This window comes from Ictalurus punctatus, chromosome 24 (genome assembly GCF_001660625.3).
Source record: "Ictalurus punctatus breed USDA103 chromosome 24, Coco_2.0, whole genome shotgun sequence".
Lineage (NCBI taxonomy): Eukaryota > Metazoa > Chordata > Actinopteri > Siluriformes > Ictaluridae > Ictalurus > Ictalurus punctatus.
The window spans coordinates 1,160,343-1,184,970 of NC_030439.2; the positions used below are offsets into that span (position 1 = coordinate 1,160,343).

Consider the following 24,628-nt stretch of genomic DNA (forward strand, 5'->3'; position numbering starts at 1 on the left):
ATAAACATGAACAAAGATGTGTTTAAAATATGTACAAAGATGCTAACGGCTCTACATGCAGCAGTTATTTCCGGTCCTCTGATCTGATTGGACGGGAGGGGTTCTGAGAGCGCTGAGATTCAGTAGAACAGCACCGGGACGTGTCACTGTGTGTATCCCTCCACTCGTATGTGTTCATTACATACACGTTAACACTTCTAGCCGTAGTTCATTACACTGCAACCCCTCACTACTGCACACTTACTACGGGCTGTCAGTCAGTCTGTGCGTTACCACGGCAACACGTAACGCTCTATCCGGCTGTGGCTGAATCACTATAACAGCACTCTTGATCATGAGAGATTAATTATATACAGATACTCTATAGCCAAAAGTATGTGGACACTTAATAATCTCACCCACTTAAACGCAGCAGGTTCTCGGTGGATGATTACAAACAGGAACGTCGAGCTGTAAACCTCCCCTTTAAGTAGAACATGGCGGAGGACTATAAGAGACGTAAAAGTTTCCTAATGAATTCATTCCGTTTATAAGATTTTATTCAGCGTTCTAGACGATACATATATATATGTGTATATCAGAGTAATGATATCATACGTGTACATGCTTATTCATTCTTAATTCTTCATAAGGCAGCTGTGCCGTTGCTTTGTTCTTACATAGCAGGTACCTACCAAAGAAGCTAAAGTAATCTTAACAAAGCGCTTCATAATGTGCCTGAATCAATTTTTACAGCTTTTTAAACTCTGCAATTTGTACACCACTTTAATTAAGCTTGTTTTTTTAATGGAAAAAAAAAAGTGTATAATGAAATGTCGTTTGCTGATCGTGTTCGGGATGATTCATGTTCACGGGAGCGGAAACGTGTTTACAGTGTCTGCACCGGTGGAGTGTATAGCATTGCCAGCAGTGCTGTTTACTCTTCACGTCTCGGGCAAGCGCTCCTAGCGAGAGAAAAGACGAGTGTTGGGTTTGCTTTTATCCACTAGTCCAAACTCCAATCACTCTACAGTAGACTTTATCTCAAAAGTGTGTACGAAAAATAAGACAGCCGTGTTTTTGTTTTCGTTTGTGTTTTTTTTTTAATCCCGTGTGTACGTTTCAAATAATTGGCGTTTGAGAATTGTCGCAACGCTTGTATGAACGTGATTGTGAAATGTGATTCGTGAGGTCACCGGGACGCCTGTGTGAGCTCGACGTTTTGCACAAAAGAAAAACGTTCCAATGTGCGTTTCATTTTCTTGCGATGGTTTTTTTTCCCCCATTAAAAAGCAGAACAGCAAACAAAATCACGTGTTCCGTGTATTCTGTTTTTTCATATTTCATTGTTTTTCTTACAGAGTAATGCGTTTTACTATTATATTAGAACAAGAAAAAAACAAAACAATTTATTTTCACATCAAACATCAGAATGGGGTCGAGTGAGGACAACGGTCGGGGATTTTAAATGCCCTTTGTCGTGATGATCTCCCGGGATCGGTTCTTCAGCTCTGTGAGTTGCTGATGAGAAAGATCAGAGGACTGGTTTCCGGATGTTCTTCCGAGAAACTTTTCTAGGGCTGATCAGAAAAGCATCTGAGAATCACGTGACGTGCTGACGGGCCTACGACAGTTCCACTTCCTGTCAGTAATAAAGTGTTTTAAGCTGCTTCGTTGCTCGTGTAAACAGTATTATTACTGATAGTATAGCAGTAAGACTGAGGGATTCATTCATGGACTGTCGAATTGCTCGTTCAGTGGTTCTTAGCAATAAATCCTCTCCGTTCAGCTCGTGTTATGTCACATTACGAACTCCTAGTATGTTTGATATTGCTCATGAGACCGAGTTTCAGGCTGGATGGAAAGCTATCTTTAGGCTGTCCTCCACTCTCTCTCTCGGGTATCAGCGTGTCAGTGTGTGATCGGACACGGGCAGCTCCGCGGTAATAAACGTATCTAATCTTGGCAGAGGCTGCGGTGGGTTAGCGTTAGAGCTGTAAATAACGCCGGAAGCACTCCTCACTCGCTTCTCAGGAACTCGGAACAACTGGAATCAACAGAGGTTTGCGTTAGACGGCGTTGAATAGGTGTGAGGAGGAGGAGAACGCAGAAGGGGTCGAGACTACAGCAGGAGGAAACATGGCTTTGGTGAGGATTGGACTGCAGCTCCAGCTCCTGTTTTATTCCGTCTCGGGCGACTTCGATAACCAGCTCCCTTCACCTACAGGTAAGACCCTGTTTATTCTCTTTGTAGACTGTTTCAGACCATTACAGCCATAATCAACTAATGTGTGTGTGCGCATGCACGTCATTAATTCTATAACCTCAGTGCAGCTGATTCGCATCAGCACAAGCACCAGCAAGTTTATTCCACCTACCTGTGTATTTAAAGCTGCAGTAAGGAACTTTTCCTGGTTAAAAATGAGGCAAAATCGATTATCGAGCAAGTACATAAAAAATAAATAAATAAATCAGCGTTCAAAACCGTCTCCTATGTTCACTATATTAACGATTTATAAAACGATCTGTCGGGTCGGACTCTGTGGGAAACGTCCGTTCGACGCCATTCGTCGCCGTGTGGTTACGTCACGTCCGTTAGACCGAACGAAGAACAGCTGGCTGGAATATCGCTGAGGATGGTGGAGCGTTTGTATTGGGATTGAAACTTGTCATCTAGATGGCTGCTTTAATCTGGCTGGTTAGCTAACATTTGCGCACTCGCAAGACAAATAAGCAACCGCGCAGAGGAGCAGTGCCCGAGCTCAACCGGCGTAAAAAAGATGATCACCCCACTAGTGACTTGCAATTTTATGTTCCAAACAGAGATGGCGATAGAGAGGCAAAAGTTCCGTACTGCAGCTTTAAAAGTGCAATAGGACCTGCTGCCTGTCCCAGGGAGCATCGGGCACAGGGTGGGGTACGCCCTGGATGTGGTGCCAATCCATCGCACACGTTCACACACACATTCGCTACGGACACTTTGGACATGTCAATCGGCCTACAATGCACGTCATTGGACTTGGGGAGGAAACCGGAGTACAGGAGAACGTGCAAACTCCGCACACAGGGCAGCGGCGGGAATCGAACCCTCAACCGTGGCGGTGTGAGGCGAACGTGCCCTAAGTGCGATAGTCGATTTTCGTTATGAAAGAAAATGCAGACGTCAGCCCCACTAAAAAATAACAACAAATAACCAAACAGTTATTGCCACATGCTCCGGTGGTTTTTAAAAATATTAGGTATATTTCTTTATGTTCCCTAATGCAGTACAACAAACTTTAGGTACTTTTAGAAGTAGATGACCTGAATAAAGAAGCAGCCTAGCTGGTTGGTTTATTTAATCTGATCTTATTTTCTAATCGATTGTCATAGTGCTGGCTCCGCTAGAAGTCCTGAAAAGATTTGACCCATGTTGCTTACAGACTCCGCCTCCACCACCGCTGTTCCCGCCCCCGCCCGGCGTGTGGAGGAGAGCTCGGGTGAGTGCTTAATGACGTCTCTGTACGAGTCTTTTTTGGAAGGGATCGATCGATCGGTCAGTTCAGGTGAACTCGAACGCTCAGGTGTGCTTTACGATATTTGTTTTTGAAGGTGTTTGCAGAATATGTGGAGGGTGAAAGATGGAGAGGACGTGATGAAGGAGATGTGATGCAGTGCTGTCTCGCAGGACCTCCTGGACCACCTGGCCCTGCTGGACCACCGGTATGTGGTGACCCCTGGGGTCATGTCTTACCGCCGTCTCTAGAGAAAGAAGAGTTCCCTCTTCACAGGTAAATGTAATGCAGCGTCACAGAGCTTTATTTACACTCTTTATTTCAGGGGCAGAACGGCTTTCCAGGAGTACAGGGTCCCAAGGGAGATAAGGTGAGTCTGATTGGTGAACGAGAAGAGATTTTCAGGTATTATTTTGGGATACACATGGGATAAACTCTGGAACCTGCATGCTGTCCTCTTCTCTCTGTAGGGGGATATAGGTCGGCCAGGAACGAAGGTAAGCCTGGAATAATCTTCAACAAGTGGAACAACATGTCCGTCCTGCTCTGGTTGGGTCTGTGCCTTACGATCCTCTCTCTGACGCATGAGCAGGCGTTTTAATGACAGCGATGAGGGCAGTAGGAAGTTACGCCGGGTCGGTCGCACCGCTCTGTCTTTTATCCCTCGTTTGTGCTGCATCATTTTTCAGTGTTCCACAGTCAGCACTTTAAGGTTAATTAATCTCCGGTGTATTAAGGCATGGCTTTGGTCCACCGCAGCACCAGCCGGCAATATCACTCAGTGCCGAGATCAGACACGGATCTCTTTACCGCACTGCAGAAACCAACACTGAGCTATTTCATTACCCTGAGAGAGAGAGAGAGAGAAAGAGAGTGTGCGTTAGAGAGAGAGAGCGCGTTAGAGAGAGAGAGCAAGAGATAGAGAGAGATAGAGAGTGAGAGAGGGATAGAGAGAGAGCGAGACAGAGAGAGTGACAGAAAGAGACAGAGTGATAGAGAGTGAGAGATAGAGAGAGAGTGAGGGATAGAGTGAGAGATAGCGACAGAGATAGAGAGAGAGAGAGTGAGAGATAAAGAGAGAGTGATAGAGAGAGTGAGAGAGAGAGAGTGATAGAGAGGGAGAGAGATAGAGAGAAAGAGATAGAGAGAGATAGAGAAAGAGATAGAGAGTGATAGAGAGAGAGATAGAGAGAAAGAGATAGAGAGAGAGAGATAGAGAAAGAGATAGAGAGTGATAGAGAGAGAGATAGAGAGAAAGAGATAGAGAGAGAGTGATAGAGAGAGAGAGAGATAGAGAGAAAGAGATAGAGAGTGATAGAGAAAGAGATAGAGAGTGATAGAGAGAGAGATAGAGAGAAAGAGATAGAGAGAGAGTGATAGAGAAAGAGATAGAGTGATAGAGAGAGAGAGATAGAGTGATAGAGAGAGAGAGATAGAGTGATAGAGAGAGAGAGTGATAGAGAGAGATAGAGAGAAAGAGATAGAGAGAGATGGAGAAAGAGATAGAGAGTGATAGAGAGAGAGATAGAGAGAAAGAGATAGAGAGAGAGTGATAGAGAGATAGAGAGATAGAGAGAAAGAGATAGAGAGTGATAGAGAAAGAGATAGAGAGTGATAGAGAGAGAGATAGAGAGAAAGAGATAGAGAGAGAGTGATAGAGAGAGATAGAGAGAAAGAGATAGAGAGTGATAGAGAAAGAGATAGAGAGTGATAGAGAGAGAGATAGAGAGAAAGAGATAGAGAGAGAGTGATAGAGAAAGAGATAGAGTGATAGAGAGAGAGAGATAGAGTGATAGAGAGAGAGAGTGATAGAGAGAGATAGAGAGAAAGAGATAGAGAGAGAGTGATAGAGAGAGATAGAGAGAAAGAGATAGAGAGAGAGTGATAGAGAGATAGAGAGAAAGAGATAGAGAGATAGAGAGAAAGAGATAGAGAGAGAGTGATAGAGAGAGAGATAGAGAGAAAGAGATAGAGAGAGAGAGATAGAGAGAAAGAGATAGAGAGAAAGAGATAGAGAGAGAGATAGAGAGAAAGAGATAGAGAGAGAGTGATAGAGAGAGAGATAGAGAGAAAGAGATAGAGAGAGAGTGAGAAAGAGATAGAGAGAAAGAGATAGAGAGAGAGATAGAGAGAAAGAGATAGAGAGAGAGTGATAGAGAGAGAGATAGAGAGAAAGAGAGAAAGAGATAGAGAGAGAGATAGAGAGAAAGAGATAGAGAGAGAGTGATAGAGAGAGAGATAGAGAGAAAGAGATAGAGAGAGAGTGATAGAGAGATAGAGAGAAAGAGATAGAGAGAGAGTGATAGAGAGATAGAGAGAAAGAGATAGAGAGAAAGAGAGAGAGAGTGATAGAGAGAGAGAGATAGAGAGAAAGAGATAGAGAGAGAGTGATAGAGAAAGAGAGATAGAGAGAAAGAGATAGAGAGAGATAGAGAGAAAGAGATAGAGAGAGAGTGATAGAGAAAGAGAGATAGAGAGAAAGAGATAGAGAGTGATAGAGAAAGAGAGATAGAGAGAAAGAGATAGAGAGAGAGTGATAGAGAAAGAGAGATAGAGAGAAAGAGATAGAGAGTGATAGAGAAAGAGAGATAGAGAGAAAGAGATAGAGAGAGAGTGATAGAGAGAGAGAGATAGAGAGAGAGTGATAGAGAGAGAGATAGAGAGAAAGAGATAGAGAGAGAGTGAGAGAGAGAGATAGAGAGAGAGTGATAGAGAGAGAGAGTGATAGAGAGATAGAGAGATAGAGAGAAAGAGATAGAGAGAGAGTGATAGAGAGAGAGAGAGATAGAGAGAAAGAGATAGAGAGAGAGTGATAGAGAGAGAGAGATAGAGAGAGAGTGATAGAGAGAGATAGAGAGAAAGAGATAGAGAGAGAGTGATAGAGAAAGAGATAGAGAGAGATAGAGAGAAAGAGATAGAGAGAGAGTGATAGAGAAAGAGAGATAGAGAGAAAGAGATAGAGAGAGAGTGAGAGAGAGAGATAGAGAGAGAGTGATAGAGAGAGAGAGTGATAGAGAGATAGAGAGATAGAGAGAAAGAGATAGAGAGAGAGTGATAGAGAGAGAGAGAGATAGAGAGAAAGAGATAGAGAGAGAGTGATAGAGAGAGAGAGATAGAGAGAGAGTGATAGAGAGAGATAGAGAGAAAGAGATAGAGAGAGATAGAGAGAAAGAGATAGAGAGAGAGTGATAGAGAAAGAGATAGAGAGAGATAGAGAGAAAGAGATAGAGAGAGAGTGATAGAGAGTGATAGAGAGCGAGTGATAGAGAAAGAGATAGAGAGAGAGTGATAGAGAGCGAGTGAGAGAGAGAGAAGTAGAGAAAGGGGGGTATGAGTGGGTACACTGTTGGCGTGTGAATGCAGTGTAATCTGTGTGTTATTGTTAGTGCATCACTCGGTGCTCGTACACAGCTGCTGTGTTTGCGTGCGCTTCCTGTATTAAAAGTGTGTCAGAAGATTGTCCTGTAAGAGTTTATTTTGTCCCGCAGCTGCTCAGGGGAAATATCTGCTGCCCTCGTGTCTCCGGACCAAACACTAACCGAATAAAGTGCTGATTCATCGAGTCAGGACACGAGTGCGTTTCCACTGTCCCCTGACTTCAGAAAGCTCCCTACTCCTGCGTTTAGCTTAGCGTACAGCAGTCGCTGAATTCTCAACGCTTTCAGTTCCACAACCCTTACTAACGTCACTGGCTGTTTCCCAGATATATCTAATCACGTTTAATAAGAGGGATTTCAGCTACACTGCCGGCTTCACGTACACACCGCTGTAGACACGTGTCCGTGTGTTTCCGCAGGGTCGCACCGGCCGGCCCGGGCTTCCCGGGAGGCCGGGCTCTACGGGACCGCCCGGTTCCGAGGGACCCAAAGTGAGTTCTTTTTTTTTTTTTGTTCGCACACACGCTAACACACTACAGCGTCCATCATACTACCTTTCCAGCTCAAACCGCCAGACGTCTTTACACTCTCCCCGTCCACGTCTTTACACTCTGCTGTGGCCTACAGGGCGAGAAGGGAGACCCTGGACTGATGGGACATCCTGGGATGAGAGGACCAGTGGGAGACAAGGTGAAGGCCGAATATGAACCCGTGTCTAGCAGAACGTTAGCTACATACTGTAGCAGCGAGGATCGTGGGGCTTCTCCCATACGCCATTTCTAACATGACGTGGCTGCGTTTCTGACCGAGACTTCATTTAGAACCATGATCCTCCTGCAGGCGTAGTTCAATATACAGCGGAGATCAAAAAGTCCACACACCCCTGTTAAAACGCCAGGATTTTTTAACATCAGAAAAGCGTGTGATTTTAACAGGGGTGTGTAAACTTTTAGATCCACCGTACAGAGATGAACCCAAGTGAAAATAACCGTTCTTATCAGTTCGACGTATTTACAATCTTTTATTTATTTATTTATTTATTTATTTATTTTTATTTTTTTACCGCAGGGACTGCCAGGATACAAAGGAGAGAAGGTGTGTTTTTCAGACAGGAATAATGTGGAACCGCTAGTGGAGCTACTGCAACATTAAGAGTGTCTCTAGCGCGTTCATATTGACGTGTGTCACAGATCGGATCTGTTTTATAGGGAACACACGCCGAACCAGGAGCTCCAGGTCCAAAGGGAGACAAGGTGTGAGAGAACTCATTTAAACACTGCAGGTTTAACTTCCTGCTTTATATGTAGTGTTGCTGAAGAGGATTGGGGAGAGGATGAGATGTCTCACTGTGTGTGTGTGTGTGTGTATGTGTGTGTGTGTGTAGGGTGTAAGCGGACATGCTGGCATGTTTGGACAGAAGGTAAGAGCTGGAGGATTTTAAGCAGCATTGCTTTCTTTCATACGTTGTAGTACTGTATATCGTTGTGTGTGTGTGTGTGTGTGTGTGTGTGTTAGTGTATGTTTGTGTGTCTCAGGGTGAAACGGGACTGAAGGGAGAGGCCGGCGTGACGGGGACGCGTGGTCCTACAGGACGCCCGGGCAAAAGAGGAAAGCAGGTGAAAACAAAACGGGTCTCGTATGTACAGTCGGGTCCATAAATATTTGGACGCTTTAATTCGAGGGTAATTCACATCCAAATCAGGTGGACGGTGTAGGAATTACAGCACTTTGTACATGTTGCTCCTCCCCTTTTTAAGAGAGAGAATGTAATTGGACAGTTGGTTGCTCAGCTGTTCCATGTCCGCGCGTGTGTAAAGATAAACGGTCTAGAGTCGATCAGAAGTGCCACGCTCGCATTTGCAGAAGCCTTCAGCAGAGTAAATACTGAGGGTTTACCACAAGACGCCGTCGGTAAAGCCTCATGCTCTTGACTTGAACGAGAGTTCGGGGGGGGGGGTGTTCTCCTGTCGAGGGACCGTGTGCTATTTCTGTCACCCACAGCATGAATACTCTACCCGAAGTCCAACTTCAGATAACGTGGGTGTAGATCGGATTCAGATGGTTGAGGCGTCATGTACGTAATGTGTGTTACAATGTCCAACGACTAATTAAACACAAATACAATCCATTGGTATCCTAAAGCACTGGACAGTCAAAATCATTACACACACACACACACACACACACCATGCTTGGCCTCACATGTTCGGTTACCCGATCTTACACGTGCTAAATCGGTCAGGAGGCCTCCGTGTTCTGTTGTGTGTGTCCCAGCGCGACCTCTGAACATTTCGGACCTGTGTTTCTGTGTGTTTATGTCTGCATCCGTCACTTCCTCACTCACTCACTCGCTCGCTCGCTCACGTTGATCATGCGTCAGGAGTCATTGTTTGTCTTAGAGTTATAACCTTGGCGGGTCTGTCCTGTGCTTATGACCTGCGGCGTCATCTTGCCGTAGGTCTCTAGAGCCTGTCAGGTTCTCAGCATCAGAAACTAGAAACTAAAGAGGTGGAGGATCTCTACCTTTTCTGATCAACAGGGATCTAAAGGACAGACTGGACGCATAGGACCAATGGGACCAGCTGGCCCACCGGGACTGAACGGACAGCCAGGACCCCCTGGAGTTCCTGCCTCAGGTGACCCAAAATAAGTCATTTCCGTTCGGAGTTTATTCAAAGTAAATAAATAAATAAATAAACGAAGCATGACCTGAGCTCACAGATGCCCGTGATTGGCTAGCATCGCTTCTAATCGTTAAATAGAAACTTTGCCGGAAACTTCTACTGAACACGTACAGTTCACGTTAAAAAAAAAAAAACCACGCACGTGAAACGGTTGACGCGTCGTTCGTGTTCGGTATTTTTTTTTTTTAGAGGAAACGAGTTCACAGCAGCGCGCGCACGCTTCTCACGTATCCGCAATACGTGGCTATTATACGTGGGACCACACACACACACACACACACACACACACACAGTACACTGAATATGTGTGCAGTGCTGTATGTAGGCGGAGAGAAAGGTGAGATGGGGACGCCAGGTCCTCCTGGACCATGTGACTGCAGCTCGTTTGATACCAACGGCCCTGGGAGCGCATCACTGCAGCGCCGCGACAAATTCACCAAGGTTTCAGCGGTGAGTTCATGCTGCACACACACACACGCGCGCGCGCGCACTGGATTGAACTCGAATGATCTGACATGATTGGTTGTATTAAATGAGCTACATGTGACGTAGGGGAAGCGGTGTTGTACACGCGTCGTCGTTCTGTCTGTAGATATTCGTGGTGAACGGCGAGAAGGAACTGAGCGACCTCGACACGGTCAACACTCTCGCTTTCTGCAAAGAACGGAAATCTCTCTACTTTAAAGACACGGACGGGTGGAAGCCGATTCAGGTACCATCACGTGCTCCAGCTCGTGATTAAGTCGTGACGCTGCTTCAGGAAAGTTTTCTAACGCCATAAAATCCCAGCCCCTTTTTCCTCAGCTACGTTTTTATTCTACTTTTCTTTTTAAACAGCTGCTCCCACTCGGTGCGATGGAGAGGAAGAAGAGAGCAGCGTGGGAGGAGTGTGGAGATGGAGAGGTGCAGATGATGAATGGAGAGGAGTGTGATGATGGAAACCAAGCGGTCACAGATGAGTGCGTGGGTAGGTCACACGGGCGGAGACGAACGCGTTCAAACACACGTAGGCTAGCGGATGAGTTATCATCGGCGGATGATCCGGCTTTGTTTCACTGCAGGCTGTAAAAAGGCTTATTGTGGAGATGGATATCGCCACCACGGTGCTGAAGAGTGTGATGGAAAGGACTTTGGCTATCAGACGTGCAGGACGTACCTGCCGGGGCACGTACTCCACACACACACACACACACACACACTTCGGATTTATGCTTCATTTATTTACCCACAGTAATGCTTACTATATGATGCTGTTACGGTGCCACAGAAGTTCCTCACCACTGTGCGTTCTCCACAGGACGCTCGGACACCTCAGATGCACCGATTCCTGCATCATCGACTCGACCGGCTGCAAGTATGCCACCTGAGCTCCTGACGCCGCGCGCGCGCGTGTGTGTGTCTGTGTGTGTGTGTGTGTGTGTGTGCGTGCGTGCATGAGCACACATCCAGGTCAGCCTCTGGTTGTCTCAGCGTGGAGCTCTCGCATCATGACGCGTTCTCAGTGTGGAGGTGTTTAATAAAGTTTATGACCGTATTTATTCATTTTTATTCATGTAAATGCATTTTAGATTATTTATTCATTCTCTCATTTCATCGTTAGAAATGCGTGCGTGTGTGTGTGTGTATACAGTATCCAGGGGTGTACTCACTTTTGTGAGATACTGTATGTGTGTGTGTATGAGTGAGTGTGTGTGTGTATGAATGTGTGTATGTGAGTGTGTGTGTATACGAGTGTGTTTGTACCCGAAGTAAACGCGAGACGTCTAGGTTGATGTCTTCGAAGCCTGTTCGTTTGTGCATCATTCCACTTGGAATAAAGTTCTAAAGTGCAAACCTGGATATATAAGAGTCCAATCTCACAACTCTTAACATTGGATAAAATGACAAGGCATGCTCTGAAATGTTCTGAACATCATTCTGTGATGTGTAAATATATATCACTTAAAGAATAATCGAGCATTGCGTGTATTTCATTAGCTAGACCTGCTGTGCTGAAGTGTGTGTGTGTGTGTGTGCGTATACTGAAAGAGCCAATGACCAGTCTTATTCCTTGCTTATTCTTACTATAATATATTCATATAAATATTATTTTATTATTATACTGCAAGTGCAATAACACGTGATTCAGTAGATTTACTGACGTTACATATTATTTATTCAATAAGGGCTCAGATTTGTGAATTTCACACAGGGTCCAGGTGGTGGCACTGTTTCTCTCGACACATATAATATATATATATTTATATTTACATACATACACACACACACACACACACACACACATATATATATATATATATATATATATATATATATAAACTGTCCTAAAGTGGCACAGACAAAACACCGTGATAAATCAGATTGTATAATCTGAATATGAAGCGCATGTGAACGTCTAATAAAAGCTACTGAGCTCATATTTCATACATTAGCACACTGTGGAGTAGATTGTTAGCCAGCGTTCTGTTTGGATGTGAACTTGGGCTTTGTGAATAAGGTCGTGTGAAATAACAGTAAGTCAGTAGGTCATACTGCAACTGCAGACGTGAACTAAGCTAAGACCCATACACTCTTTATCTCCTGGAATTACTAGATTAGACTAAGGGTAACGTCTGGGGGGGAAAAGTGTAAGCGTAAAGCGGAGTTATTTATGAATGTAAGAACGTATACTGACTGCAGTAAAGCGAAGGAGTTCCAACTCTTTACCATAACACAGTCTGGTGAGCATTTTCAGTTCAAGGTTAGGATTCTGCACGGTTCTGAGGTTCGACTGGAGCGTGTATCCTGAGGGCCTGAGGTGGACCAAAGCTGGGCCTTTGTTCTCCTCATCATCATCAGCAAAGATGGCGATAACGAGAGAAACGTGGATCCGATCGTCTCATCTTAGGTGGGTCCTGGTGATGCCAGGAGCTTGTGATGACGCTGTAGGGAGGAACGGCGATGATCAGAATCAGATCACAGCACTGATTTCGGTCATGTGATCGATATAAGAAAAAATGTCTCACCAAAACGTGTTTCTTTTCTGATTCAGGACATCAGTGTAAAGACAGTTAAAGTGTAGGCTGGTGTGTATCTGGGAATCTGCTTCAGTGTGTGTGGTTAATATGAACGCACTTACAGACCTAAACTGTTTGACCTGTCTACACAACATACACAGGCAGACATGCCGTTATACCTCTGTTCTCTTTGCTTGGGTATGCTCGCGGAAAGGGCCTGAACACTTCAGGAGGAGGGAAATCTTCCACTGGGTGGAACTGAAACTTGGATTCAAAGTCATCTAAAAACAACACAGAGAAACGATAACGACTGCAGCGTTAAAGAAGAAAACACTCCGACAGTTCACACACTGAAATCGAGCGTATACTGTAGATGGAGTCTTTTACCAAAGCTGTTCAGGTGTCCGTTCCTCATGGAGACGGGCGGAGCCGGGGGCAGAGGTGGGAGAGGGGGCGGGATTCTGCTGGACAACTCGGTGTTAGGAGAACGAGCCGGTGGAGCAGGGGGAGGAGCCAACCGACCAGCACCTGTCAATCAATTAGACACATTGTTTTGGGGGGGTGCTAACGCGCTTCTTAATCTGACAGAAAGCCTTATTTTTGTTCATCTAGAAATAAGAAACTCGAATGACACACACACACACACACACACACACACACACACACACACATATCTCAAACGTCTTCATCTTTCCTTTATTGGGTTTGTACCTGCACTTCCAGGTACTGCAGGAGGTTTCCGGCTGGGGGCCGTGCAGGGGTAAGAGGGAGGCAGCAGAGGAACTGCAGGCCGGTACGTGGACATCGCGGGAGCTTTAGGTGGCGGCGGAAGTGGGGGAGGGGGCACAGATGCAGGAAGACTTGGTGTAAAAAACGCAGGGAAAGGAGGAGGACTATCCCTGAAGTTGCCAAACTTAGCATCTACTGGTTTTGGAGAAGGAGGCAGAGGGTAGAACCTATCAGAAAGAGAGGAAGGTGGGGGTGGAGGCGGAACTGTGGGCATGGGAATGGAGTGAGATTGAACCGGCAACCATGTGGGTTTGGTGATTTGAGGAGGAGGAGGAGGAGGAGGAGGACAGGTAGAGAGAGGAGGTGGCTTGTTACTTGCATGCTCCTGATGAAGAAGTGATGGAGGTGGAGGAGGAGGAGTCATAGTGGGAGGACAGGATAGAGGTTTAAAACTTGGGGGAGTGGGTTGGCTGGGGGAAGGTGGGGCCGTGTAGGAAGAAACAGGACGCCTTTTAGATAGAGAAGAGGACCTTTCTAAAGGTCTGCATGAAGGAGAAAGATCTGGAGTGCTACCCCTGAAACTCTCCCCCTGAGATGGCAGGTTCCACAGAGGCTGCTTCAGGCTGGCAGTAGAACCGGACCGAGTCACTTTACAAAAAGAGAATGACACAAACTTTATTATGTATTCGATTTAACATGCCTAATCTATCCTATCTTCATTCATTCATTCAGTGCAGTGTGTTGCAGAAGTACTCAGACCCACGTGAACTTTTCCACATTGGTAGTGATACATCCTGGAACTGAAACGGAACCTAATTGGGATTTTATGTCATAAATCTACACAAAATAGTCCATCATATTGAAATGGAAGAGGGCAGTATAGTTTACAATCCTTTCATACAACAATCAAAATAAATAAAAGTTGTGCAGATGTAGAGAACATTCTAAAGGGTTTGCAAACTTTCAAGCACCGCTGAATTCGTGTTCCCTAACAACCAGGTGAGATTTGCACAGATCATCTGCATTACTGTTGAGATCAGTACACAGGTCTGACTTGAGCTGAACATGGTTAATCTTTAAGTGATACAGCATTGGATCAGGACTAGATTGGGCACCTGGACGGTTCTTGTCTCTCTGTCCAACAGGCCGGAGGACAGGAAATCCTCCAGCAAAAAGTCCACTCAGAGTAGGTCCTTGTGTCGGTGTGGCACCGGTGCTTCCGCCTGCTCCACTGTTACCATCCACACTGTGCACTCTGGGCTCTAAAGTTAGATGGGAACGTACACACAACACCCAGCAGATTAGACCCAGTCTGATAAAGGAACGCATCCGATCTCTAATTGTATTTTACCTCCTTCTTCACCATCTTTAAACGGCCAGTGGTTTTGACGTCCATGTCTGTATAGATTTTAATCCTGCATTTCACTGGGATTTTGTTACACCCATAGTGGTTAGAGATAGTACTGATTATTATTTAGATATCTAGTACTGATTATCACTGTCAAATTAGGAGAAGTTTGTTATCGTTTGGTGGCCTTTACTGTAAAAGTGGAGGGCTCCACACAAGTGGTTGGCGGCTCACATTTATACCAGCTCACGTTTCAGTTTCCAGGAGATGGTTTGGGACTGCTATTTTTGTAAACTTCTCCACAGCTGCAGCAACACAGGTTAAAACTGGTTTACTGGTGCTGGTGAGTACACGTTTATTCCTGCACTGATGAGCCTGAACTGAATCACGTGGCAGATTGCTCTGATTTGGACTCACTGTTGAGGGCGGGAGCACTGCGGTCATTGACCTGCGTCACCTTTTTCAGTCTGGCTCCCTTCCGAATGTCTGAGAGTAGTGCGCTGCGGCCTCCTTCGCTGCACTGGAGTTTCGGAGGCTCAGTTTGGGGCTGGGAAAGAAAGAGAGCGCGACATGAGCTGGGAGACGTAAATACCCATACGCCACATTCTGTTGTTTATGAGACACTGAGTGAGATCCCCCACACTGGGGCGAACCAGAGCGCTCTGCACTGTTAATACACGATTAATGCTGCAGATTTGAACTGGGACTGAATTATAGGAAACGATTTCGGTGCTTGGACACCTGTTGTTATTCTACCTTTTCTTATTACTATTCTTCTTCTCATTCTGGCTAGGGTGTCTATGGCAGCCCATAGAATCGTCTGGTAAAAAGTTGTGAAATTTGGCACACTGATTGGGGAGGGTCTAAGGAGTATTCCGACCAAATCTGGGCCAAGTGCTTCCAACGCTCTAGCGCCACCATTGGGTCAAATTTCCACCTAATACGGAACTATGTTCATGGTCATAACTTTTGAACCGTGTGTCCAACATTGAAAAGCCAGGCCTTTCTGGATTCGAGTTCAACGTCAATTCCTGCCTATTTTTGTCCCACCTAATTTTCTTCCAATCAATGTCCAATCGTCACCAAATCTGGCTTACGTTATCTTCAAAGTAAGCCTCAGAAAATAATTTTAAATAGTCCAAACGACTTGTCCGTAACCGGCCAACGAATCTGACCTGACGGCAAAGCCGCCAAACAGGAAGTGAGTCTAGTATCTCAGCAATGATTTTGCACACGGACGCAAAACTCGGTCGGCAGCTTCAGGACCATGACCTGAAGCTATGCAACGAGTTTAATCCCAGTGCCACCTACTGGTCAGTGCTATTTTTGCTACTCCTCCTCTAAATCTTGTCCAATCTTCTCCAAATTTGGCTCACATCATCTGGAGAATCCCTTCACCTATAGTTATGGCTCTGCTTTCCTGTGATTATGGTGCATCTGTGAATGTGAATCGGCTCCTCGTGTCTGATTATATTCTAGAATTCAAACTAGCGATACCTGACTATGACTACTCGATACATTAGGACTTATTTTGGGAACAACACAACGCAAACTCGATACATATACATATTAATGATGGAGAACTGTACAGTGTGCATTGGAGGGAGCAGAGGTGGCACTACACACAGCGGCATCTCAAATGAAACATAAATTAACCAGGAGACCAGTGGAGAGAGCCAGTCAGAAAATGACACTGCTGAGCGTCATATGCCACTGTGTGTGTGTGTGTGTGTGTGTGTGTGTGTGTGGGCGTGTGTGTAATTTTAGCTCTAATTAATATTGCAAATCTGTCCAGGTGGTTTGCAGGCTGAACGTGCTAATAAGAAGTGACTGAGCACATTTGTGTAACTGTTTACATTTGAAATTTAAATGCATTGTGTGTGTGTGTGTGTGTGTGTGTGTGTGTGTGTGTGTGTGTGTGTGTGTGTGTGTGTGTGTGTGTGTTACCTGTAGGACAGCTGGTGGGGGTGGTGGAGGTGGTGCTGGTGGAGGAGGAGGAGGATGAGGGGGAGGAGGAGGATGGATAGGCATGGTTGCTCTCACGAATCTGCAAATAAAAGAATAGACATACTCTCACCCTCACATACCCTGATGTAAGCTGATTATTGGATATCCTCAAACTTTATAGCTCTCTAAATCCATGTAGCATCCATCAGCCACGGGGATTTCTAAAAGCTTCAGCATAAGCCGAGTCTTATATCCACATATATAAAGTTACAGGTTTCTTGGTTCTCCAAATCAGACATCTTCAGCTGGAATATCCATCCATCCATCCATCCATCCATCTTCTACTGCTTACTCCTTTTCAGGGTCACGGGGTAATCTGGAGTCTATCCCAGGGAGCATGGGGCACAAGGCGGGGTACACCCTGGGCAGGGTGCCAATCCATCGCAGGGCACAATCACACACACACTCACACACCCATTCATACACTACGGACACTTTAGACACGCCAATCAGCCTACCATGCATGTGTTTGTACTGGGGGAGGAAACCGGAGTACCCGGAGGAAACCCCCGCAGCACGGGGAGAACACGCAAACTCCGCACACACAGGGCCACGGCGGGAATCAAACCCCCGACCCAGCTGGAATATCTTGGACATAAACGTCCCTACAGTCCTGGAGACCTGCTTAGCCTCGAGACTTCACTGCTCTAAAACACCTCTTCCAGCTCGTAGAAGGCTTCGTTCTTACCTGGCGTCCTGGGTCCGATCATAAGCGCTAAGTAAAAGGTGTAAAGTACAGGTGTCCAGTGTGATCACGCAAACAACCTTTGGGGATGCATATGACCACAAAGCATCTCGAAGTGCAATGAAGGGCTGTTTAATCTACGGCATCACTGTCCTAGCTGGAAAACATGTACTCACGTTTGCTTTTCATTGCTTCTTTCGGCGTCGTCTCCTGTTCCACGAGATGGGAATGTCTGAAACCGCGGAAACAGTTTTATATATTTTTTTTTTACCATTCCCGCATTACCTCCTTCTGCTATGGTTGTGTTTTTCTACACATCTCACGTTGTTCCTCGGTTCTCCATGTTGCTCACACTGTACTGTTCCAAACACCAACACGACCACTATGAAGTCTATTGTTTCTTCGTTCCAGCCCATTTTCCCCCCTAAACTCGATGGTGTTGAGAGGCAGGAAATTTGTCCATCGTGACAACAGGAATGCAGCTTCCTCTCCAGGGTGAAACTATCCAGTCTGTAACCTCATAGCCTGTAATGACTGAGAAGGCTGATCTCAGACCAGCATTTTAGGGGCTTCTTCCAAGGGCCAGAAGGATCAGACGCTTAACAATGGAGCATATTGTTTGGGAAGTGAAGCCTACCCTCCAGCAAGCCCACAGACTTACAATGGAAGAAGCGAGGCATTCTGAGCTGAAAAACATCGCCGAGCAACGTACCAGCCATTTCCTTAACGAAGAAAGTTATTATTTGCTTTTCATTGATGCATCTAATCATCAAACCTCGGATTAACCCAGGTTCTGAAATTCTGGTCTCTGCAGTTTGGTCATCAAACCTGATTAGGAGAAGGAGTGCAGGTCGTAAACTACGGGAAATCCTGTGGACGATGTTGACATTCTGGGAAAAGTTGCGTTGCATGTTTAGCACTCGGAGAAAGTGTGGAGCTGAAAACAAACCGAGCGATTCTCCAGAGCCTCGTTAGGGAACGGGCTCACGGTGGAGATGACGCACGTGTTTCTCCTGAAGAACCTGCATGGAGAATTGAACGTGCCCGTGGCACATATGTAACGTGACGTCCCACCTGTGCTGGAGCAAGATATCCAGCAGCACGAGCTGTCGGGTTAGGACGACGTAGATTTGAAAAAAAAATGTGGCTGTCCCTTCTCTCTACTGCGGGATGACACAGCTAACTAATAAAACAATTCACAAACCTGTTCAGTTTATATATATATATATACACATATATACACGCAGGCGACCAACGACGTGTCAGGTCGTACAGAGCTCCAGAACACGTATCCCGGCCGAGGTGCTGGAAGTGTTGCACGAAGACGCCGTGGTCTTTAAACATCCTTTAAACATGTGTTGTCTTTATATTATACAAAGCTCTTGGTGCTACTCTTACTTCCTGACCTAGTGCACTAGGATGTGTTTTTAATAAAGGGAAAGGGGGATTACGGAGTAGATGATGTCTGTACATCACCCATGCGACGTCTGAGGGGCGACGTGACTCCCTTTCGACTCCACGGTGCTGCTCTACACGTCCACCACACGCACCTCCTCAGGTAACAGCAACGCTAAAAGGTACACGACATGTGCAGCGATGGTTCCACCCCAGCCCTGAGGAGAACTACAGTTATCTCTGAGTGGAACCAGGCTGCAGAACAGCTTCTCTTCATGATAAGAACAATTTCACACACAGATCCAGCTGTTTACCCACGTTTACAAAACAGAGTGTACTTTACCTGAGATCAAGGCAAGCCTGTTCTTCTCAGTCTGGATGGAGCTCTCAGTGCAGATCCTGAGCAGTGCTCACCTCAGCAGATCCTGTTACTCTCAGTTCAGCCTGGGTTCTTCTTCTTCTTCTTCTTCTTCTTATTATTAGACAAAAAACAAACTTTATCAGGCCGGAAAATCCACACACAACTTGTTTAAGTGCTCCACAGACAGTAACACCGTGTAAACACACCTGTGTGTATGTCCTGGAGTCTGCACCGAGCTCTGCACAACACGGTTCACTGTCGCGAGCACTGCTGAAGTGTGACGCAACTTGAATGCCATATGCAAATGAGGTGGAGTGAGTGTGGAAGTGGGCGGGGCTACATGCATGTGGAAGAATGGTCTCACCTGAGGTACTGAGAATAAACACTGCATTCTCGTGGGCCATTCTTCTTCTTCTTCTTCTTCTTCTTCTTCTTCTTCTTCTTATTATTATTATTATTATTATTATTAACGCGTATAAAACAATTATGGTTTATGAAGGTAAAGAATGCTCAGGGTTAGTGATGGGCATTCAGTCAATAGTAAACAAATAGGACAGTTTAGGTTTTAGGATTCATCATTCAGTGTTAGTGCATCCACATGAACACCTTTAACAACATTTAACAGTCACGTATTTGTGAGGATATTTAAAAAAAAAAAAAACAAATACTGAATGTACAGTATTATCCCCCCCTAGTGGTAGAAAAGTGTAACAGCGTTCCCATCGCACATTAATCATAACTGCTGGCTGTGGTGCTCACTAGAAAGTCTAGACAGATGACATGTAAAGTAAAACCATTACATTGTGTGTGTGTGTGTGTGTGTGTGTGTGTGTGTGTGTGTGTGTGTGTGTGTGTGTGTGTGTATAGATATATAAATATATATACATATATAAAAGACTCATGTAAAGACCTACCTCAAGTGTTGGGCTAGTGTAATATCATTTACACCTGATTATTATGAGAAGCTCCCATCCGATATAATCCATCTTAATAACATCAGCCTTGTTCAGAGAGTAATTACTTACTGCGGCGTTGAGAACAAAGCGCGAGACAGGTCCTAGGCGAACTGAGACTTAAATCATAATAAAGTCTATACATTGTGACTGAGCTTGCCTTGCTTGAAGAGTTCCATCCATACATCCATCAGTTTTCCGTACCGCTTATCCTACACAGGGTCCCAGGGAGCCTGTCGCCTGTCGCAGGGAACTCAGGGCACAAGCTGGGGGACACCCTGGATAGGGTGCCAACCCCATCGCAGGACACACTCACACTCACACACACACACACACACACACACACACACACACACACACACACACACTTTGAGATCATATTCATTCATTCATTCCAATTCTGATGAGGCCCCATTTGAAAAAAGTTCGGACACCCCCTGCGTTAGCTCGTTTACGTTCCACAGGTCACAGTAGCAGTAGTGTGAGCAGCGTACCGGCTTTTTAAAGGGAAGTTGTTTACCATATATGGCGATTTTTTTTAAAGCTGTGTGGTAAACGCCAATTTTCTTGTGAGAAAGAGAGAGAGAGAGAGAGAGAGAGAGAGAGAGAGAGAGAGAGAGAGAGAGAGAGAGAGAATGAGAGAATGCTGTGACACAGGACTTGTCAGGTGTAAAGATGACAGCCCGGAGCAAAGTGACTAACATTACGGCACACTAAGAGGGCGTGAAATGCTTTAGCCGTGAACGCGTCTTTTACTGACGTTCGGACTACTCCACCCTTTTACGCCACCAAATACGTCTTCACACACATCAGCAGTGAGATGTGGATATGAATGGACTGGTCTCAAAAACAGAATTTCTGTTTGTTCAGATTTCTTTATTTATAGTGTCATCCTGCATTTTAAATAATAATAATAATAATAATAATAATAATCTGATCACAATAACAGATTTGCAATTTGTGTGTGTGTGTGTGGGTATAAATCCTAACGTTTAACCGTGAATCGAAATATAATCTTACTATTAATTTCAAGTTTGTGTTGCCAGATCTTAGGACTACAGGCTTGCATAATAATAATAATAATAATAATAATAATAATAAAAAACACAATCAATCTAAGTTCATTCTGTACTTCATATATAACCTTCTTGATACAAACACAGATGTTTATATCATGTCTGTGTTGTGTTACGTTCTGGGCGGCTCGACCACATCGTTCCTAGCCGTACAGCTTCATTCAGAGTCAGTAGTAAATGTTCTTCGTGTTATGTCGTCTCTATCACGTTTAAAGCGCAAACTTTTCAAAACTAAATCAGTACACAACAAACGAACCGGATATAAACTTCAATTCCCTGCAAGCAGCAAAAAATAGTCATCTTCACAAACCCCCCTCCCCCTCCCCTTTATTTTATAACAGTGCAATCGTTTAACCTTCAGAATGAATAGATATATATATATATATATATATAGTATAAAATCCTTCATAAAACATTTAGATTCCAAAATATAGAACGTAAACTGTACAGGTAAAACTTCATATATCACGTGCCTCTGTGTCACACCTGATCAGTGTGCGAGTCAGGAGAGACCAGTCCAGTTGTTCAGGTACTCTGGATTGTCAAAGCAGGTCCAGGAAGTGCAGACGCATCACTAAGTCACGTTCTAGTTTGAGCTGCTTTTCTGTGGTGCGTGCAGCTGATCGCGCACACAGATATACTATCACGCAACCTCAAGGGGACAATACGCGGACGGTGGCTGATCACCTGATTACGCATCACGTAGCACGCAGGTTCTACCAGAGCAAAGTATTCCTCCAGTCCAGAATCAAGGACCTATAGCAGTGGCGTAACTAGATGTTTAGTTCATGTCGCCTTGGCTCGGTGACTCCACCCTGTCCGTGTGTTCGTACTGATCCGGCAGGCCCACGCGCGTGCGTCGTTTCTCTTTGAAGCGGCCCGAGCGCGACACGCGCAGGTTGCGGCGGTTCGCGCTCTCGTTGAACGTCGGCTGCACGACAGAGTCATCGTAAGTGTCATCGGCTTGTCCTCCCGCTGCTTGAGGACTGGCCGCTGAGGCGCTTCTCTGCTCCGGAGTGGTGGTGACGGCGTGGGGTTGTTGGTCGGATTCGGCGGCCGTGTGAGCCGCGATCTCCTGCTCCATGATCGACGCCGATTCTCTGGCGGCTTTCCGTCTCTTCCCCACGAAGGATCTCCACCAAGGGGCGGTCTTTTCAGTCATTTTGTTTTAAAACCTGGACAGACAAGGAGGTCATTGTCTTGGTACAGTCAAGCGAAGTCTTTATTAAAGTATAACCATGCAGTGGTTCAAGACCTTCGTTTCTAATAAAAAAAAACTCTCAGGCCCCTGCAAAGCTCCAAACCCTACCCAACCCCTCCACCACCCCAACCCCCCCAACCCCCCCCCCCCCCACCACCACCACTACCCCACTACCTTTTCCTTCATTGCAGTGCACTATATTTCTCACACCCTTTGTGCTCCCTATCCCTGTCCCTGCAGTACTCAGTTGCCTCCCAAGGGGGCGCACCTCACACTTTGAGAACAACTGTTTAAAAAAAGAACCCTGTTAAACCATGCTGAACAAGAAAGCAGGACTAGGTGATGATGGAGGCAACCAGACTTAATCATTTTATAATTACGACACAGTATGGTTACTGTACATCTGTCAAAGTCATCACATTAACATAACATAACTACACGCCTGGTTAAGGGTCATCAGTTTTGAAGTCCATGACATCCGTGTTATAGCTGAGGTCCAGTGAACCTCAATCTAATAACAGAGTAGGAGTTAGATGTCATTTCACATCCAAAACAGGTGGATACACTGAGCACAGGTACAGGTACAGGTACACTCTTCCAGCAGCCACAGGCAGGAAAATAAGAGGAAAACAGGCCTGGCTATTATGAATATGGAATAATTTAACACTACAGAGAGAGAGAGAGAGAGAGAGAGAGAGAGAGAGAGAGAGAGAGAGAGAGAGATTTACCTAACCCTTTTCCTGATGGCTATGACACTATATTTACATTTACTCAGTTGACACGCGCTTTTATCCAAAGCAGGTAACAGTTAAACAGGGATTTGAATTCACACACACGCACAAGGGATTAAACCCTTCAAGCCTGTGTGTGTGTGTGGTGTGTATGTGTGTGTGTGTGTGTGGTGTGTATATGGATGTGTGTGTGTGTGTGTGTGTGTGTGTGTGTGTGTGTGTGTGTGTGTGTGTGTGGTGTGCATATGTGTGCGTGTGTGGTGTGTATAGGAGTGTGTGTATAGGAGTGTGTGTGTGTGTGGTGTGTATAGGAGTGTGTGTGTGTGTGTGTGTGTGTGTGGTGTGTATAGGAGTGTGTGTGTGTGTATAGGAGTGTGTGTGTGTGTGTGTGTGTGTGTGTGTGTATAGGAGTGTGTGTGTGTGTGTGTTTGTGTGTGTGTGTGTATAGGAGTGTGTGTGTGTGTGTGTGTGTGTGTGTATAGGAGTGTGTGTGTGTGTGTGTGTGTGTGTGTGTGTGTGTATAGGAGTGTGTGTGTGTGTGTGTGTGTGTGTGTGTGTGTGTGTATAGGAGTGTGTGTGTGTGTGTGTTTGTGTGTGTGTGTGTGTATAGGTGTGTGTGTGTGTGTGTGTGTGTGTGTGTGTGTATAGGAGTGTGTGTGTGTGTGTGTGTGTGTATGTATAGGAGTGTGTGTGTGTTCTCAGACTCCAGCTGTAGTGACGCTGGGATGTTCTGACCCACTCACCTGGATGTTGTGGTAGAGAAGAGAAGATGCTGTGAAGTCCAGGGCCCGCCCGACAGCGCGGTGCTCGCGCGCTCCTCGTCTGCTGAGTAAATCCGCACACTACACTCCCCGCCGCGCTTCCGGTCCTCTGAATCCACACACACGTTCATGGTTCATGATTTGCGTTTGTGTGCAGTCGGTTCATCTGTAGTTCCTCAGCAGTGTGTGCACTGGACTGTTCCACTGACGGGCTTTATAGCGTCGCTGTGTGTTACTAGAACCGGTCTGATTCCGCCTCCGAAACCAGCACGAGCGCACCTGTCCTTTCCTCTGATTGGTGGAGCGCCAGGATCGGTCACGTGGTCTCCAGACAGGTAGGCCCGATTTAGCTCGGCGCAGGAGCGGTGGTTGCCTTAGCAACGCGCTGCGAATCTCTTTCCTTCTTTCAGTTCGGCTTTGTATTGTAGTGTTTTTTTACGAGGTGGGGAGCATTCTTGAGGTTTCTGAACGAGCCCAACCCTTTACTACAATGTCGCTGTTACTGCAGGAGTTTAGAGAAGCACAAGCAGCACACCTCTTTGACGTAGCTTAGGGGTTTTTTAATTTATTATTAGGAGCTCGTGAAGCCAGTGCATGCTGATGGTGAGCACTTATAATGGCCCCGACAGGGATTGGGCACAAGCGCTTGATTCTGATTGGCTGTCACGGGTGTAAACCCACAGGAGTGAGTGGGTTAGAGGCACACCACTGACCAGACTTCAAACTGGCCATGTTATTTACACACCGTTTGACAATCACAACCATAACCGTTTCTGTCATATAGCTCTATATTGCTGTTATACACTCCTCCGGGACAAGTGCGGTTCCTGGAGCCCGTTACTGAAGGGATT

General features: G+C 45.6%; 3 protein-coding genes across 12 annotated transcripts; 1 reads left to right on the forward strand and 2 right to left on the reverse strand.

Annotated features, from left to right (window-relative positions):
* Positions 1-80: 80 nt before the first annotated feature.
* Positions 81-11,486, forward strand: wu:fc38h03 (acetylcholinesterase collagenic tail peptide). 2 transcript variants are annotated; one of them, XM_017454369.3, is made up of 17 exons: positions 81-2,206; positions 3,352-3,458; positions 3,571-3,681; positions 3,799-3,843; positions 3,944-3,970; positions 7,270-7,341; positions 7,478-7,540; positions 7,919-7,945; positions 8,059-8,103; positions 8,235-8,270; positions 8,386-8,466; positions 9,390-9,486; positions 9,848-9,984; positions 10,127-10,246; positions 10,372-10,501; positions 10,596-10,698; positions 10,832-11,486. In XM_017454369.3, the coding sequence occupies exons 1-17, from the start codon at positions 2,119-2,121 to the stop codon at positions 10,899-10,901; spliced, it is 1,359 nt and encodes a 452-aa protein (XP_017309858.1). In that variant the 5' UTR covers positions 81-2,118; the 3' UTR covers positions 10,902-11,486. The 2 variants fall into 2 exon arrangements, with proteins under 2 accessions (XP_017309858.1, XP_047006578.1); XM_047150622.2 differs by having other exon boundaries at positions 3,402-3,458.
* A 95-nt stretch (positions 11,487-11,581) lies between these two features.
* Positions 11,582-20,550, reverse strand: wipf3 (WAS/WASL interacting protein family member 3). 9 transcript variants are annotated; one of them, XM_053675094.1, is made up of 10 exons: positions 19,262-20,550; positions 19,038-19,151; positions 18,751-18,912; positions 16,555-16,654; positions 15,025-15,154; positions 14,375-14,521; positions 13,242-13,907; positions 12,918-13,058; positions 12,710-12,811; positions 11,582-12,456 (listed from the first exon to the last, which is right to left on the reverse strand). In XM_053675094.1, the coding sequence occupies exons 3-10, from the start codon at positions 18,777-18,779 to the stop codon at positions 12,413-12,415; spliced, it is 1,359 nt and encodes a 452-aa protein (XP_053531069.1). In that variant the 5' UTR covers positions 18,780-18,912; positions 19,038-19,151; positions 19,262-20,550; the 3' UTR covers positions 11,582-12,412. The 9 variants fall into 9 exon arrangements, with proteins under 9 accessions (XP_053531069.1, XP_047006575.1, XP_053531068.1 ...); XM_047150619.2 differs by having other exon boundaries at positions 19,038-19,157; XM_053675093.1 differs by having other exon boundaries at positions 19,038-20,550.
* A 350-nt stretch (positions 20,551-20,900) lies between these two features.
* LOC108257014 (proline-rich protein 15) lies at positions 20,901-24,033 on the reverse strand. Its single transcript, XM_017454382.3, has 2 exons — positions 23,760-24,033; positions 20,901-22,259 (listed from the first exon to the last, which is right to left on the reverse strand). The coding sequence occupies exon 2, from the start codon at positions 22,244-22,246 to the stop codon at positions 21,866-21,868; it is 381 nt and encodes a 126-aa protein (XP_017309871.1). The 5' UTR covers positions 22,247-22,259; positions 23,760-24,033; the 3' UTR covers positions 20,901-21,865.
* Between the last annotated feature and the right edge of the window lie 595 nt (positions 24,034-24,628).